At 33.0% G+C, this 19,360-nt stretch overlaps 2 protein-coding genes across 2 annotated transcripts; both read right to left on the reverse strand.

Moving 5' to 3' along the window:
• Window positions 1-1,228: 1,228 nt before the first annotated feature.
• Window positions 1,229-4,903, reverse strand: LOC140055476 (pyridoxal kinase-like). The gene is made up of 7 exons (XM_072100816.1): window positions 4,805-4,903; window positions 4,335-4,494; window positions 3,489-3,693; window positions 3,084-3,235; window positions 2,783-2,904; window positions 1,442-1,508; window positions 1,229-1,347 (listed from the first exon to the last, which is right to left on the reverse strand). Exons 1-7 carry the CDS (start codon window positions 4,901-4,903, stop codon window positions 1,229-1,231), a joined length of 924 nt encoding a protein of 307 aa, XP_071956917.1.
• Window positions 4,904-6,193: 1,290 nt separating this feature from the next.
• On the reverse strand, window positions 6,194-11,055 carry LOC140054066 (pyridoxal kinase-like). The gene is made up of 7 exons (XM_072098896.1): window positions 10,872-11,055; window positions 10,206-10,365; window positions 9,688-9,892; window positions 9,031-9,179; window positions 8,630-8,751; window positions 7,962-8,028; window positions 6,194-7,556 (listed from the first exon to the last, which is right to left on the reverse strand). Exons 1-7 carry the CDS (start codon window positions 10,959-10,961, stop codon window positions 7,432-7,434), a joined length of 918 nt encoding a protein of 305 aa, XP_071954997.1. The 5' UTR covers window positions 10,962-11,055; the 3' UTR covers window positions 6,194-7,431.
• Between the last annotated feature and the right edge of the window lie 8,305 nt (window positions 11,056-19,360).

The following is a 19,360-nucleotide window of genomic DNA, read 5'->3' on the forward strand; positions in this document are numbered from 1 at the left end:
CAATTAAACGAGAAAAAGAAAGTTCAAGAAAATGAAACTTTGCTCTTTTTGCGAAAAGTAGACCAAACACGCGAAAATGGAGATTTGAATAGGAGATTGAAATATTATTTTTCGAAAGGAGATCGTTCTGTTTCTCAAGACAATGAGAATGACATAATCGGAGAAGAAGAAGAAAAAATGATGTTTGAACGAATACGTGGACTTCGTAGTTGACGGTTTTTTAGTACTACAACACTAAAGGTTATTTTAGAGAAACCTTCTACAAATGTACAAATATATATATATATATATATATATATATATTTCAATATTTAAAACAAAATAATACTATATATATATATATGATGTGTTTATATATATATATATTTTATATATATATATATATATAAACACATCAGGCAATGAACATTAATTCGAAACCGCCCGGTGATATACTGAAATTTAATTTATTCATTTGAAACGATAAAGATGAGGAAATCTGTGAGAATGAGAAAAAGTCGCCCCAACCGAGACTCGAACTCGGACCGCCTGCTTGATATGCAGATGTCCTAACCATTAGACCACTGGGGCTTTCATAGTGTTGTTCGAACTCGATTGAATTGGATAGCGACTCTTTAACATTCTCGGCGTGGTACGGCGGAACAGCACTAGTCCTCAGGTGTACGCACGCGCACCAGAGATTATATGTAATATATATATAAATCATACTGTAAGATGTAGAAACAGTGCTCATATTCGGAACATGATCTCATAATCGCGTCAAATATAGCTCATTGGCGAAAGTTCCAATTGATTTATATATATATATTTATATATTTATGAGGTATGCTACTCTGGTATCAAAGTCAGATAGAGTACTGCCGTATAATATTCTAGATAAACATAGCAAGTGTATGATGTTTACACACTATGATTAATAGTTTTTGCTACTTGACATATTTGGAGACATTTTGTTTTCTTGATAACATTTTTATTTAAGCTGGTACATGTGATTAACAGTTACTAAAACGCCTTGCCTTTTTATAATAGTATAAAATTTTTCATTTGTCTATAAATATTTCCTAATGAGGTAGACTGGACATTGTAATATATAGTCTCTCTTCTAGGCTAATATTGAAAATTTTTTTGGCACAAATGGCGTGTCATACGTATACTTGAGCTGAATATATTTTCAGGAATCAGAAAAAAGTATTCTTACAATAAAGAAACTGGTTTGTTTAAAACATTTCTAAAATGATAACACAGCCCCTTTAATGTTTACCGGCTCTGGTGGGTTTTCAATATCAACCTTACTACCAACAATTCGAAGCTCACATTCAGCAGGTGGTGGCGTTCCTCCAGCGCCAGCTGACATTGTAAAATGAAGAAAAAATTCAAATACGAAAAACTGTTGAAAATTCTATAGTTTATTGGTTGATAGTAGCTTTTAAATTTCACTTACACTGTGCCTGGCTGTAAGTTCTTTGCAAAATCCCTTGCATTGTTGATAATACCTTTTCACATGCAAGCTGAAAATAAATACAATATTTTAAATAGCAAATAAAGAATAAACTAACTACTATTGATAAACATAATTTAAGTTAAGATATACTTTGGAAAACCTCGCCAATGGGATTTTCCATTGATTTTAGTTTATAAGTTTTCTCTTTCATTTTGCATTTTATATAATTTCATTAAAAAATGATGTGTTAATTTGAATTGAAAGGAATAAAAGTTGAATTGATTTGAAGAAAATAAAAGAACTCTTAAACATATATGTAATGTTTTTATTAAATAAAAAATAAAAGGGAAACACATTTTAGAAAGAAAAATTTACTAACGAAGTAAAAGATTTGAATATGAATTATTACAACAAAACTTTAAAGAAATTAATTAACCAATCAAAAGAGCTGTATAAATTAATCAACCAATCAAAAGATCTGGATGATATATATTTGTGAAGAAAGGGAAATAAGATCACGAATAGAATGGTTTGAAAAAGTCCAGGGAAAAACAAACATAATAACATAATATGTCTTCTTTCAAATGCTGTGTATACAATTAACTAGTGAACAAATGGGCATGTGATTCATAATTAAAGAACTATCTGTGATTTGTATGTATCTTTGCGATTAAAGGAAATATTTTTAATAATTAATCATAAATTAATCAAAACAAAAATGATTAATTTTAAAATGTCGAGCGGAGTTTTTTGTAAGAAATATTTCTTGTTTTTAACCTTGTGTACAAAATGGAATACGATATCTTCAATTTTGCATTCAATAAAGGTCAATTGTTATACAAAGAAGCACAGTATGATTTCTTCAGTATACACAATTCGTCTTTTCAAAGTACACACATGTCATTGATTCAATGAAAGCCAAAATTGATATAGTAACTTAGAATAAAATACAATACGATTAATACACTTTTTTTAACACATTCTCTGAACCAAATAAAAATGGGAAAGAGTAAATTAAAACAAATTGGCCCAGAAAAAGGTATTGTGAAACAGTAAAGTTGCACAAAATTGAATTTTAAACTTGTACAGAAAGTTGGCAAAGAAATTGAAACTATTGTATCGAAAATCTCTTTGATTAGTTTTACCGTAGATGTTTAAAATAATTGTGAAAATCTAGCATAACAATAATATAATAATCATAGGCCTAATTATTACAAAACAAAAAATAATAATTTATATTCTTGCTGGAAATTATTATAGGTGCAATTAAGAAACAAACAAAAATTAGAATTAATATTTAATATAGGCCAGGACATGTACTGTATGTAGAGTTAAACCAACCTGAAGATTGTCTGGATGTCTGTGTGTCCATACGAGTAGAAGAGCAGATAAGACATCACCAGTTCCTTTAAACCTCATGTTTAATTTTGGATACTCAAATTTAAAACCAGTTTTCTTCCCGTCTGTGGGAAAAGGAACACATTTGTCTTTCTTTGTCAAGGCAGTTTATCAAACCCCATTGCCATTCTTCACCACTGCCTCGCCCCTCCTCTCCTTGGTAAAACCTCAATTGAAACCAATGTTTGTAATATAGTTTCTCACATGAATTAATTAATTCATAAATTAAGAAAAAGCTTGTTACCTTTGACCTGTGTGGCAATTAGTGTTAGTGTATCTTGCTTGCCTTCAGTTTCATAACTGGTGAGTATCACAGTCTTTACTCCTTTATCATGTAGAATTTGCATAGCTTTCAGTGCTTCCTCTTCAATGGTAATTTTTATTCCAGTTAAAAGTCTAAAGTCAACCAAACATATTATCTAGAAAAAGAACTAAAACGCCTAGGCTCATGTCAATTGTCTTTCATATAGGCCTAGATTTGAACCCAGGACCCTGGGCATGGAAATCACAAACTATCATTCAAGTTACTTGTGGTTACATTATAAAAAAATATATATTAAGATATCTAACCAGATCAGACATAAGTGAAAGATGACAAATTTGGTAGATTCTAAATCCCGAATGTTCCCGCTTGTCACTTTCAACTTACTCAGCCTCAAACTGGTTTGGTGTAACAATATCTGCCAGAGGGATAACTTCATCACGATAAATTGGTATCAGTTCTTTTAAAACATAGAAGATACCATGATCTCCTAAGAGTGGATCACACAGATATACCACATTTGGATTAGCCTCTTGTATATCCTTCACCACACGTATAACCTCACGAAGGAAAGATATTGAATTTACACAGCCTGTAATGTAATAAACTTTTATTATTATCCAGATCTATTTTGCTTAGACAATTTGATTCCATGATTTTACTTAAGCCAGATTAATGTTCTTCTACTATCGCCTTTAAATCTGCCTTGAAAACTCATCTTTTTAGTCGCGTGGACGCGAGTCTATAGTTCACTATGTCGGTCGGTCGGTCAGTCTGTCGGTCTGTCTGTCGGTCCGGTATCACTATGCGACACGCGACTTATGGCTGTTGGCCTTGTTCAAATTGAGTTCTCTCATACACCGCGCCTTTGATCACTTACTGCTGGAATTGGCGCATTACAAATTCGTATTATTATTATTATCATCATCATTTTTAATTTTTAACTTCAATTATAATTCCTTACAGCAATATGCCAGCTTATTAATGAAACAACTTGATAATTATTATACACATGCGCATAAAACTTATCTGAATAATTCAAAACAATATTAAATAATGTTTAGGCATGAGATCTTTTAACAGAAATAAACAAGGCTCAGTATTGCCATGGAGAAATCAGTTAGTGATTTCTCCATGGTATTGCTGAGGTTAGGATATTTCTTATGGGACATAAGAAGCTAAAATCTAGTGTATGTATGAGGCTATTTAACTACTGTAGGCTTACATCCTTACCAGTTAAAACGTGAGAATATCTATTTATGTCATTTTCCTTGATACCATCATATAGACATTTTAGATCGTCACCATTTAAAACCTGGCCGTTGCAAACTTTATAATGCTTTGGGTTGCATCGTTGAATTGAATTGATAATATCAACATCAAATCCAAGAAGCTGTTAGAATAATAAAAATAAAACTATAGGTCTACATTGTTCTCTAACCATATTATACAGACGTACCAGTCATCGTATTCCTAGACTCCATACAAGGCTATATTCTGATGATTCTTATATTAATCGAATGCATTTTACTTAGTGTAGTATTAGATGGGAATTTGTTTTATTACAGTGTATATAACAGTGTTTTTTTTAGGTACGTCATACATCATATGATGTGCACAATGAACGAATGGGCGATCACAATGGTAAAATCGCACCTGCACCATTGCTGCCTGTTTTACTTAAATAAAATGTACTTATTTACTTGCATTGGGAACACGGCTGCCTTGTTTCCAATATATCCGGACACAACATGAATTTGTATTGACAAAACACGGGGTTGATGATCTAGGCCTGTCGACATTATTCTATTTTACTCGGCTAGAATCGATGACGTTTAGGAGCTTATAATCCAGTTATAATCTGTATTTACTTAAAAATTCATGAGAAAGAATAATATGAATAACCCATTGTCAGACTCAAACCAACCGATTAACAAAACCATTCAATTGACAAAACACAATACTGCAATATCAACCAATTACCTAGGGCAGCAGTCAAAATACTGCGGCAATCTCAAGATTTTTAGGCGCATTCTCTTGCTTTTCTAATCATTGAGCATGTCCCACGTACTAGGCCTACTCCATATGGGTTACTATTGGAGTCACAAACACTTATGATGCAACCGTATTTTGAAAATAAGGAGATAATGCATGTTGATCTCGGGAGTGGGGGAAGATTGAGTGTTTTTGAGTTTATAAAATTACTATTTTCAGGTGCGCTAATTTAAGATTAGTAATAGTAACCGACTACTGTAATAGTAACCCCTTCTAATAGTAATTCCCACCCTACAAAACAATAAAAGAATAATAACCAAGGGTTACAATTAGAATATTTACGGTAGCCCCACTGTAGGCCTCCTTCTTTTAATATTCGCAGTAAATTTGAAACATTATTAGCAAAAGGAAATCGTTGTGATCTCAATACCAATAAAATTCAATTTGTGTTGAGAATGTAAAATTACAATATTTCAATTCTTATGGTTTTTATATGCCATTTTAAGGTCACATAAATACTTATTTACTTTGACAAAAAATTAAATCGAAAAAAAAGTATTTACAGGTAAATTTAAAGTCCTTTTTTCTAAATTTAATCGTTCAGTTTGTGTTCATATTTTTCTACGAAAGTGATTATCTTTAATTGTCTATTTAAATTGTGATTTTATTCATCTTAAATTTCATATTTTTTGGGGACAATAAATCTTTACAGTAAACATAGCAAATACAAACTATTAACTACGGTATGTGTTTTATATCTGGGAGTTTTATTTGTATTTGGAATGATAAAGCAGTGCAAATGATAACGTAAATTACGTCAAATACAGTATATAGCACTACAGCAGTACATTAACGCAAATTACGTCAAAACACCGCATACTGTACTACAGTGCTACATGACTATACAATACTGTAATAACAATAATGTACATATGTAAAAATACTGGCCAATCAAATCGGGCAAGCAATGTCATTGCAATGACGTAAATTACGGTTAGATCGTCTGATTAACAGTAAATATTACCGTTAACTATATTTACGATGTGTCAATATATCGTGTTGAAGCATAAGGTAAGCTACGCAAACATTGATTGAAGATTTTAACCGTTTTTTTACCCCCTTTTCCTGTCAAATCGTTAAATCTGTCAACTCAACGATCGACAGGAAAACAGGCTTTATGAGCACCTCAGCATACAGTACAATGTTTATGAGGTACTTTGGTGTAAAAATTACATACAGTATAGTAGTTATCTTTAGTTTATGTATATTTGTGCATTTATACAGATGTATCTATACCTACTATACTACGATGAAACGCCATGTGTGCCAAAATATTTATCTTTTTACCAAAGTCGAAATACAGTCTTAACCTAGTAGTAGTACACTGTATGCAGTATCTGCAGGCAACATATTGTTTTTGTGAGAAATGTTTATTTTTATCATGCTGGTTTCCTTAGATATTTTCCTCCAGTATTTTCCTTCTGTGACATTCCCAATTACATTAAAATACTGGGGTATTATTTTGCTCGGGAAGAAATGTTACAATGGAAACCAGCCTTCTCCCCTTCATTTTATCTTCTTCTCTACTATTAAAGCTAGATCCTTCATTATCTGAAATATACTTATTGCTATCTTAATTTTAAAATGCCATTTATTTAATACAGATCACAGAAAACTGTAAACCTTTGTACATATTCTATTCTATAGAAAATGTAACTATGTTCCTAATTGATATTTATTACAAAATTGTAGTAATTCAATTAAATTATTATCCTATTAACGAAATTAAAAGTAACTTTCCTATTTTTAAAATGTCATAAATGACATAAGTCTAATTCATTATCAGTTTCAATTAGCATAAAAATAATTTATTTTGAAATAATATGAACAACTTTTCTGAAATTATGAAAGATCTTTATCTACAAAGCGAGACATCGTTCGCAGGATGCAAATTGAAATAAAAAATAACACAAACAGGACAATTTATTTGCAGGATTTATCAAACTTAACATAAATGTCAAGGTATTAATTAGTAACTTATGTAGCATAAAACTGTAAATTTCATTTGTCTATATAAATAATTTGTAATGAGAGGACTTTAACAAAAGAACAATATGAATACTATATTTTGGAATGTTGTAGGATATGAACCAATGCCCTTGGTAATGGAAGACAAGCACCACCAAGCAACAGCTCTCCAATTAAACCTAATTAGTACACCTTTAACACCATCAATTGCAGTAATATAAATATTTTATATATTTTATCAGGAAAATAATATTCTTACAGTACGGAGAGACTAGGGTAATATTTAAAGCTATATGGAAAAACATTGTCAAAATGATAAGGCAACCCCTTTAATGTTTGTTGGCTCAGGTGGCGTTTCAATATCAACTTTGCTATCGATAAGACGAAGCTCAGACTCAGCAGGCGAGGGCGTTCCTCCAGCGCCAGCTAACACTGCAAAATAAAAAAAAATTTAACTTTACAATTAATGGTACTGTATATTTATTTATATTTGTATGTTAAAAAACATTTAAAATTATATCTAAAGGCCAGCTTCCCCTAGTCACGATAATGTCATTATTGTAACTGAAATCACATCTGGCTCAGGGCCCCACTAAATTTCACAGTTTGTAATGCAAAAGATAGGACACTAATTTCAATCAAAATTGTTTAGGCCCTGCCCTCCTTCCATCCCTATTTCAAAATCCTGGATCGACCACAGACTGATGATGACATCATAGAAAACCTGTCTATAAAGGATGAATATAAAAGTAATGTAGTCTTTTTAAAAGTTTGAATATTTTTCAGCTTTCCTATCATCTAGTTTAACAGGGTTGACTGTTTCTAAATTTCACTTACAATGGGCCTGCTTGTAAGTTCTTTGCAAAATCCCTTGCATTGTTGATAACACCTGTTCACACGCAAGCTGAATAAAAATACAAAATTATGAACATGTCACATTTGTAAATACTATATACAGTAAAATCCCCTCCTCTAGGACACCACTATTCAAAGGACACCCCTATTAAGACACTTTCCCATGGAACGAGGGGAAATATATATTTAATATTCAGGGGACACCAATATTCAGGGCACATATTGCTTAAGCTCTGTCTACACTATCTAATTTTACGTGACAAAAAAAATATGATGTGCCCGTATATGGATATGATGTCATATTACAGTACTATCATATTTGGGTTTGATTATACTGTACATAAAGCTCTGTCTACACTATCAAACTTTGTGACAAAAGTATGTGATGTGCCCATATGGACATAATGATGTCATATCACTACCATATTTTTGGGCACATCACACCTTTTTTGTCAAACTAGTTTGATAGTGTTGACAATATTAATATTATGTCCTGTTGAGATAATGGATATCACAAAATATCCTGAAAGACAAACAAATCCTTCTATATTTGACTACATTATTACATAATTATGCATTATACTTCATCAATGTATTACATCATTTTAATTATTTTTCAATAAAAAAAAAGAGAAAAACATTCCATTAACCTGAAGATTGTCTGGATGTCTGTGTGTCCATACGAGTAGAAGAGCAGAGAAGACATCACCAGTTCCAGTAAATCTCATGTTTAACTTTGGATACTCAACTTTACAACCAGTCTTCTTCCCGTCTGTAAGGAAAAACACAAGTCAAAAGTAAATGGGATACTAGTATGAATTGGGTAAAGCTCCGTCTACACTATCAAATATATGTGAGAAAAAATGTGATGTGACTATATATGGACATGATATATATATATATTTGGGCATATCACTACCATATTTGGACACATCACACTTTTTTTGTCAAAGTTTGATAGTGTATCAAGTATTTAATCTTAACTGGTGATCCTTCAATAGGGGTTCTCCTGGATTGGGGTGTCCCAAAGGGCAGGTTTTACTGTAGTTACCTTTAATCTGTGTTCCAATTAGCGTTAGTGTATTTTCTTTCCCGGTTTCAATGCTACTAAGTACAACGGTCTTTACTCCTTTATCATGTAGAATTTGCATAGCTTTCAGTGCTTCTTCTTCATTGGTTATTTTTATTCCACTTAAAAGTCTAAAGTTAACCAAAAATATTATGTCATTAAAATCAGAAACAAATGAATAAGAAACACACACTATATGTGTCATGAAGATTTACAGGCGGTGGAGCAGCCATGGTAGTTTGATAGGTTATGGATTTGAACCCATCACCCTGGGATGTACAAGCATGCATGGTAACCACACAGGATGAATATCTTTTATTTCTGTTTACACATTGTAGTAGGAGTAATTCATTCTTTTACTGCTCTACATGATGAAATGTGAATTCTTTTCTGGGAGCTTGAGAACGGAGCAGTGTAAATGGCTCCTCTGCTTCTTCATAATTGGTTGGTTATCTTAGGATATTTAATGAATCATTTTTTGTGTGTAAAGCGCTTAGAAACATTGTACTGTATTAGGTGCTATATAAGACTACCATTATTATTATTACTACACGACCACTGGAAAATGCATTGTGGCTACAGATGGACATTTATTAAATTCTAATACTGTATAAACTAAACACTTCCTCTGTCACTTACTCAGCCTCAAACTGGTTTGGTGTAACTATATCAGCCAGAGGTAACAGTTCATCACGATAAATTGGCATCAGTTCTTCTGGAACATAAAATCTACCATTATCGCCCATAACTGGATCGCACACATACACCATATTTGGGTTGGCCTGTTGTGCATCTTTCACCACTCGTATAACCTCTCGGAGAAAAGACGTTGAGCCTACATAGCCTGTAGAGTAATACAAATGTTATGTTATCCATTTATTTTCCGTATTGAAATAAATATCTTAATTAAATTAATGCTTTTACTTTTTTAAAGTTACATTTATGAATAATAAAAAATACTTTGGTTAGTACGAGGAATATGTGCATTGTATGTTTTAATAATAATAATAATTTATTAATATGTATTTCAAATGTTTTTTCTTACTAAGACAGTGTTCACTACAAGCACATCCTTACCAGTTAAAACATGGGACATAAGAAGCTAAAATCTAGTGTATGTATGAGGCTATTCAACTACTGTAGGCTTACATCCTTACCAGTTAAAACGTGAGAATATCTATTTATGTCATTTTCCTTGATACCATCATATAGACATTTTAGTTCATCAGCATTTAAAACCTGCCCTTTGAAAACCTTATATTGTGTGTGGGTACATAGTTGTACTGAGTTGATAAAATCTACTTCATATCCAAGAACCTGTTTTAATGAAGATAATAATAATAATAATAATAATAAGATTTATACAGCGCATATATCCACTAAAGTGCTGAAGGCGCTTCTGAAAACCATGAAACATATTAACCTTAAACCTAAAAAACAGTTTATAATTTAATTCATTTATAGGCCTAGCCTAGGCTCTAGCTAGAACTTCTTGAATTGAAAATGAGATAATCTAATTTTTGCACAAGTTAAGTTTAGTTTAACAATAAACATTATTCATTAATAATAAAACAACGATGTTATTGATAATAATTATTAATCTCTAGGCTAGGCCTACCTGATCTATTTCTGTTCTATATATCTAACAAATGAAGTTAGGCTAGGCCTCCACATTTATCCGCAAAGGGGGAGTGGCTCATTAACTTGTCTGGCGGGAGAATCCTTCCCCTGCTTGCTGTTAGTGTTGGAGCTAGCTTAGGCTTAGCTAGGCCTGGCTTAGCCTAGCTAGGCCTAGAGAGGCCGAATATATATGCAATTCTCACCTGCATTGGGAAAACGGCTGCCTTATTTCCAACATATCCGGACACAACATGACTCTGAATTGACAAAACACGGCGATCATATATTGACATTTTGGTGTATTAATACTTAGAAAAGACAAAGAAACCAATAAAAACTTAAAAACAGAATTCTCTCACACATGCGACATGCGACACCAAACCACCACCAGAGTTCAGCAGAGAGAGAGGCCACCAGACCATGCGCCAGAGGGCGATATTGAACAAAAGGTCAATAATACTAGTATCACGTAAATGTATTCGGGGATGGGGAAGGTTCGAAGAATTGGCGATTTTATCAATTAATTAAAAAACAAAATATAATATATGACTCAATTATATCATATAATGAAATGTCAATAACAAGTAAAGTAAAATTTATGTTTAAATAAATATCTATATATAAGAAATTATATTGACAAAGGAAAACGCAAACAACAAATAAATCATAAAATCAACAGAAGTAACATAAACATGAATGAAACTAAATAAGAATCATAGCCTAATTAATGGACCAGGTTCGTAGAAGAAGAAATTCAAAGATCAAATGGGGAAGAAATATATTTGGAATAGTAAAAAGAACAATCCATAAAGAATTAACATTAGGCGCAGGAGCCCCGGATAGCGTTACGAAGTCGTTAACTCTGTCAGCCCATGGTCAGCCCAACTAATGTGTTTTTCCCAAGGACAATGTATCAATAACTAAACTTTGTCACCACCCATAAGTGTGCTGTTCATTTCCTATTGACCAATGAACACCAATGTAACTGGACCTGAGTTTCTTGCTATTCGACCTTGGGTGCAAATTATACAATTAATTGATGTTAAGGCCACTGACTACTCTTTTCTGTATAGAAACACTGAATTGACTGAATAATAAGAAAACCCTACAATAATTTCTACTACTACTGTACTTGATATGGTGTTATACAAGAACTATATTAAAAGGATTGAATGTATGGAGAATGAAAAGTTAAACGTTATAACTTATGTAAAACATCACTTAGATGATATCCATCAGATATATCATTTTCTAAAAATTGTTTCATTAGTTAGAATAGATCACGGAAAACCAATACCAATACTGATCTGGACTCGGAAATTCAAAATGTAGCAGGCAACGTTTCACCAATGAAAACTTTCAAGACAAACAAAGTATCATAATTATCATGATATCCATTTTTATTTAATAACGATAAATGGATATTTCGTCTTTTTTGTTATTTTGTGATGGAAAATATATTGAGTGAACATTGGCACTGAGCTTAAATGTTCCCCGTCCCCTTAATGTCCGCTTTATAGGAGTGTCCCCTCAGTAAAGATTTGCTGTTTTTCCCCTTAATAATAAATTATGATGTCCATCTTATCCTCTCAATTTTAATGTGCTACACCCGATAATAGAATACACATCTAGCTCGTGTGTACTTAAAGAACCTAGTACATCTTTCGAGACGAGTAGGGGTTTACCCCGGTGTATTAGTACATCACAGCCACTGATCACCAACTGGGCCCTCTGGGAGACCAGTCTTTGACTGAAGAGGTTACCCAGTATAAATATATATTTCAATTCAATTCAATAGAATAACTGTACAGTAGGCTCCCATTTGATGCAATGTGTTACCCAATGTGCTCAATTTGATTGTGCTACCCAAATCCATGCTATCCATTTGAAATAATTTGCTATCCATTTGAAAGAATGTGCTACCCGATAATCCGTATAGAATAATGTACAGTACAATTATATCCATTTGATTGTGCTACCTAATGTGCTATCCATTTGAAAGAATGTGCTATCCATTTGAAAGAATGTGCTACCCGATAATCCGTATAAAATAATGTACAGTACTATATCCATTTGATTGTGCTACCTAATGTGCTATCCATTTGAAAGAATGTGCTACCCGATAATCCTTATAGAATAATGTACAGTACTATATCCATTTGGCTGTGCTACCTAATGTGCTATCCATTTGAAAGAATGTGCTACCCGATAATCCGTAGGCTATAGAATAATGTACAGTACAATTATATCCATTTGATTGTGCTACCTAATGTGCTATCCATTTGAAATAATGTGCTACCCGATAATCCTTATAGAATAATGTACAGTACTATATTCATTTGATTGTGCTACCCAATGTGCTATCCATTTGAAATAATGTGCTATCCATTTGAAATAATATGCTATTTGAAAGAATGTGCTACCCGCGATAATCCGTATAGAATAATGTACAGTACAATTACATCCATTTGATTGTGCTACCTAATGTGCTATCCATTTGAAATAATGTGCTATCCATTTGAAAGAATGTGCTATCCATTTGAAAGAATGTGCTACCCGATAATCCGTATAGAATAATGTACAGTACAGTACTATATCCATTTATTTGATTGTGCTACCCAATGTGCTATCCATTTGAAAGAATGTGCTATCCATTTGAAAGAATGTGCTACCCGATAATCCGTATGAAATAATGTACAGTACTATATCCATTTGATTGTGCTACCTAATGTGCTATCCATTTGAAAGAATGTGCTACCCGATAATCCTTATAGAATAATGTACAGTACTATATCCATTTGGCTGTGCTACCTAATGTGCTATCCGTTTGAAAGAATGTGCTACCCGATAATCCGTAGGCTATAGAATAATGTACAGTACAATTATATCCATTTGATTGTGCTACCTAATGTGCTATCCATTTGAAATAATGTGCTACCCGATAATCCTTATAGAATAATGTACAGTACTATATCCATTTGATTGTGCTACCCAATGTGCTATCCATTTGAAATAATGTGCTATCCATTTGAAATAATGTGCTATTTGAAAGAATGTGCTACCCGATAATCCGTATAGAATAATGTACAGTACAATTACACATCCATTTGATTGTGCTACCTAATGTGCTAACTATTTGAAATAATGTGCTATCCATTTGAAATAATGTGCTATCCATTTGAAAGAATGTGCTATCCATTTGAAATAATTTTCTATCCATTTGAAAGAATGTGCTACCCGATAATCCGTATAGAATAATGTACAGTAGGCCTACTATATCCATTTGACTGTGCTACCTAATGTGCTATCCATTTGAAATAATGTGCTACCCGATAATCCTTATAGAATAATGTACAGTACTATATCTATTTGATTGTGCTACCCAATGTGCTATCCATTTGAAATAATGTGCTATCCATTTTGAAATAATGTGCTATCCATTTGAAAGAATGTGCTATCCATTTGAAATAGGCCTAATGTGCTATCCATTTGAAAGAATGTGCTACCCGATAATCATAGAATAATGTACAGTACTATATCCATTTGATTGTGCTACCTAATGTGCTATCCATTTGAAAGAATGTGCTATCCATTTGAAAGAATGTGCTATCCATTTGAAAGAATGTGCTACCCGATAATCCGTATAGAATGCACAGTACAGTTATATCATAGTTATATCCATTTGATTGAACTATCTATTGTGCTATCCGTTTGAACTAATGTGCTGTCTGTTTGAAATAATTCAGGTTTTTTTTTTTTTAATATGTTTTGCTATCCATTTTAAACGTGCTAAACAAGTTACATATTTGTTGATATAAATTTGCGGTACACCACGTAGGCCTATATTAGTTCTGAAAAGAACTGTTGAGTTGCTTGACGTTTCGATTTTTTAGGCCTACTCCAAAGTCAAAGTCTCCAAAAGCTATTCCATCATGTCGTATTCGGGGAATCGCCCACAAGTGTTTTCTCAGAGAAGGGTATGTTCTGTATGGGGTTCTGTATGCTATTTGTTAATAATGTACAAAAAATAAAATGAAAAATCATATTAATTATCGGTATGTACGGAGGAAGCTCGAACAAGACGAAGCGCGAAACAAATAAAAGCGCAGCGCGAAACATCTGAAATGATATACAATTTCTCAAAACATGAAAACACAGAATATATTATATTAATATAACTTTTTAATATTTCCAAAGGCTCGGACAAGGAAGAAGGGCCTTAAAAAACTGAATTGCTATAATGTTAGACCACATTTCCATAACTTTTCAAAACTCATCGAACCCTCTGCTAGTAGGCCTAATTAATATAGGAGCGTATCGCCAAATCATTAGAGAAAAAAAAAACATGGCATGAAGATGTAATTAATCAAACAACGGCCAAAGAATACCAACAATTTTAATTTAGGTTTCGATTCGTAATTACTAATGTGGTGGACTAAGCCTAGTTTGAAACTATAGTGACCATTTATTTTAGAAAGAAAGATAGACAAATTTGTTTCCATCTCCATGTTATTGTTAATACCAAGGCACTTTTCAATTAAAAATTCTGGCCTAGTATTCTTGCAAGGTCGTCACAGCTCCAGTTACAAAGGTCGTCACAGCTCCAGTTACAAACGGTGATACAGAGTGTCAATCATTTGACCAGTGAACAGCCCACTGGTAGGATAGTCCTTGAAACCGTCCGTAAAACCAGGGTTTAACTCTTCCCTGGTAAAACACATTAATCACTCACATCAGTCATGCCGCTAATGGTTGAAAACCTCACTTTTTGGGGTTTTCAAACGTAACGCTATCCGGGGCTCCTGCGCCTAATGAAATATCGCAAGTATTACTACATTTTCATTATATGTCATTGCCATTCTTCGCGCAATTATAAACAAAACATTATCGATAGATCATGTACGCTAGTCAGTAGGCCTACCGTTAGTTAGCCACTCAACTTTTTGACGTAACGGTTTTAATTATTGTTTTTTCTTCATTAAATGATGCTTTTTTACACTGATATTCTACAGGTATTTAATAATTTAAGAAATAATGATTTAATGTAAATTTATTTGTGTAACGTAAAATAGTCTGAAATTCTATGATTATTTGTAAATTTGGGCTTATATGGAATTAAATACATAAATATTTTGAGGATGTATTATTGTGGTTGGATTCAGTTTCCTTCTGTAGTTGATACTACAAGGTTTTTTTTAATCAATCAATAAAAAAATTATTTCATAACAAAGTCCGTGGCCTACTGTACAGAACAAAAATATAATACGCCTACTGTACATATTCTGGAGTAGGGTCGCTCCCATCGTAATTGACTGAACTGAACTGAACTGTACTTTTATTGTATCTCTTTTAAATCAGAGGCACAGTCTCAATGAGATGTGCAACAAGTTTACAGTGAAAAATAATACATACACACTTAAATATAAATACAAAACAAGAAATTAGACAGTGGGACAGCCAGTCGACAAATCGTGTCAAATTTCGACTCGGAGAGGGCGCCCTACTTTTCTAATTTAGTTGAAAATTGCTAAATTTTAGGGTGTTGGAAAAACACAATATTTGTAAATTTAGCTGATTATCGGAAAAATATTGTTAGTGAAATAAATTCATAAATGGTTTTAATATATTATCATGTAAAATTAAATGTATTTGAACAAAACGATAATCTGTAATTTAACGGCAAAATCAACCAATGTCTTTTTTCCGAAATTGTACCCTAGAAAATCATTAAAATAAAATGTTTAGAAAAATTGAACAGTCCTGAATTTAAAATCCCTGTTAGAAAAATTAATAATCTACAGAATACGATATTAAGATACAAAATTCGGTGGTTGGGATGCAGCTCCGACTATTCAAACTAAAGGTACCACTATTTGTTCCATCGAAAACTAGCGAAACCGCCATTTTGTAAACTCATCGTCATCGTGTTTATGAATTTATTTATAGCGAACGATATACGCGATGTTTATAATTGTCCGCGTATAAGAATTCATATAAATAAATACATTCCAATACAACGTATGTTATTACTTGTTTATTTATCACAGTATACATGTTAGTTGAGGAATATTTATCATAACTATTATAATAGCTTTTATACGAGTCCGAGGCCTAGCCCTATTAGCGAGCGATTGTTCCAGGGGCGGAAAGTCACTTAGTGACGTTGTGGTCGGGCGCGTCGGGCCTAGCTAATATTAATAATATGACCTGAAATAAGCGGCTAACAAGAACTGTTATATACTTGCTTACAATTGTTTTGCTATTGATGAACAAACAAGCAATTAGATTGAATAACAAATTATTTATTCATTTTTTTGGGGTAAAAACATGTACAAACTAGTACTGTATAATATAAATTAATACATTGTAGTATAAATATTAAACTAATACAGTATTAATAATAATAAAATATAAAATAGGCCTAACATACAATAAATATTCAATTTTTAAGGTCTACCACATGACAATAACATAATTTACAGAGTATAGTGTAGTAGGTTTGCATTCAACATAAATATTTGTATTGTAATATTCATCTAAATCCTCTGCAACATACATTTTTGTAATTCAACATTTTGTTTTAAATAATTAAATTATAGTTTGGGTATGACAATGTCGGTAGGTACCGGTGTCATCTTTTTATCCACTTCACTCTCAGTTTGAAGTCACAAAGAAAAAGAACTCTGCATCATCAACGATTCCTGAAAGTGTCAGAAAAAAATAATAAATATTATTTTAAAAAATGTTAATGTCTGGTTGTATATATAATTATAATATTATATGATGACATAAAAGTAAGGCAAATGGAAGTATTTACTATTATTATTTATAATCTAGGCCTAGGCCTACTAGTAGCCTAGCTAGGCATCTATTGAGCCTAATAAATCAAATAATATATTAATACTGATTGAAAAAAAGTATTTTTTGGGGGGGATCAGATCACCAGGCTAGGCCGGCCAGGACCAATGATACTCGTAATCAGTACAACTTAACGACTATCGGATCAGCATCAACACAGTACAACACACGTCTCGCTATCGCCTATACTGACACACGTGTCTCGCGTTGCCGAAACCACGCTCACAGCTAGAAAATGTACCTACCTTTCGAGGCCTGAGAATACACCAACAAATTTTGAACAGGATAGAAATATATCATACTCGATTAAACTAATATTATTCTTGATAAAACAATTGATTATAATTGTTTTAATTTGTTGGGATGCACCTCCGACTATTCAGAAAATGGACAACAAAACAGTAGTCAAATCGTACCACATTTATAAATTTCACGAGTCCCGACTTCAGTCGCCGAATGTATTGTATTAGCTTCGGTTTCTTTGAAAGAAACCGATTGGTTATTCAATTATACTTATTAGGAAATGCTTTTACCATAATAGGTAATGTTGGGCGGTTCTTAAATATTCATGAGAGCTTAAAATAAAACAGCACTTATTTGCTAGGCGACGAAAAATCGTGGTTTCAGTTTTCAACGATAGGTGGCGCTTCAAAATCGTCAATGCGGAAGTAAGTCGATTTTACACGATTTAACGGTCAAAACGCGAAGTGGCTTTCCCACTGTAGACATAAGAACAAAATAAAAAAAAAAAAAAAAATTAAGAAAACTTAGACAGATTAAATACTAAGAAAATGAATAAATTAAGTTTGAGAAGGAATTGTATTATATATATCATTTCGTGTGTTCCAAGATTTCGTGTGACCTACCAACATTCCAGTAAATTCGATACGGGTTGGGTAGGTTTGGCCAGTATGCGTACCTTTTTATGGCCAGCGGGCGTCCCGGAAATTGCGCAATATGGCCAGCGGGCGTCCAATTATTGCGCAATTTCTGTTCAATGGCAGCGTCCGCTCCGTGCGTGTGAAATACGTACAATGCGACAGATGGCGCTATATACATAATTAATTTTATATATACAGAATGTGCAAGTAGGGCAAGCCTGAACTGAGGCCTCTAAAATCCAATCTATCTGTTCAGAGCAGGCTAGCCTAAGTTAAACTGATTTATAGTAAATTATACTACTGTATTTTAGGGCCTAATTAATAACAATAATTATTAATAGTTTTAACTATTATAATGTCAATCAAAAAACATTTTAAATGAAAGTTCACATTATTTAATATTTTTTTTCTGATAAATAATAATAGTAGTACGTGGCCGGCCGGCATCTCGCGCGGGAAATGTAAATATAACGCCCTCTCTGTCGCATTGTACGTATTTTTCACACGCATGGAGCGCGCGGACGCTGCCATTGAAAACATATTGCGCAATAATTGGACGCCCGCTGGCCATATTGCGCAATATCTGGGACGCCCGCTGGCCATAAAAAGGTACGCATACTGGCCAAACCTACCCAACCCTGTAGGTAAATTCAACAACATTCCTAATTTTCCAGCCTCCGACAAACGTAGGCCTACTTACTAATCAAATTAATTCTACTGTCTAGTAACTGTCTGTATACATCTTATGGACTTCCTCCCGAGACGTACTTTGGGGTTTGCCAGTTTTTCATTTTTTCAGCATTAGTAAACTATAAGCTTCCGCGTGATACAGTTTCCTAATGCTTCTGTCCTCTTGAATATAACTGCCTAAAGGCGCGGCGTGAAAAACGTTTTATTAAATTAAACCCGGAGTCCCCCTTTAAAAGTTTTAATCACTGGTTGTGTAATGAGTG

Source organism: Antedon mediterranea, chromosome 7, assembly GCF_964355755.1.
Source record: "Antedon mediterranea chromosome 7, ecAntMedi1.1, whole genome shotgun sequence".
NCBI classification, from domain to species: Eukaryota; Metazoa; Echinodermata; class Crinoidea; order Comatulida; family Antedonidae; genus Antedon; species Antedon mediterranea.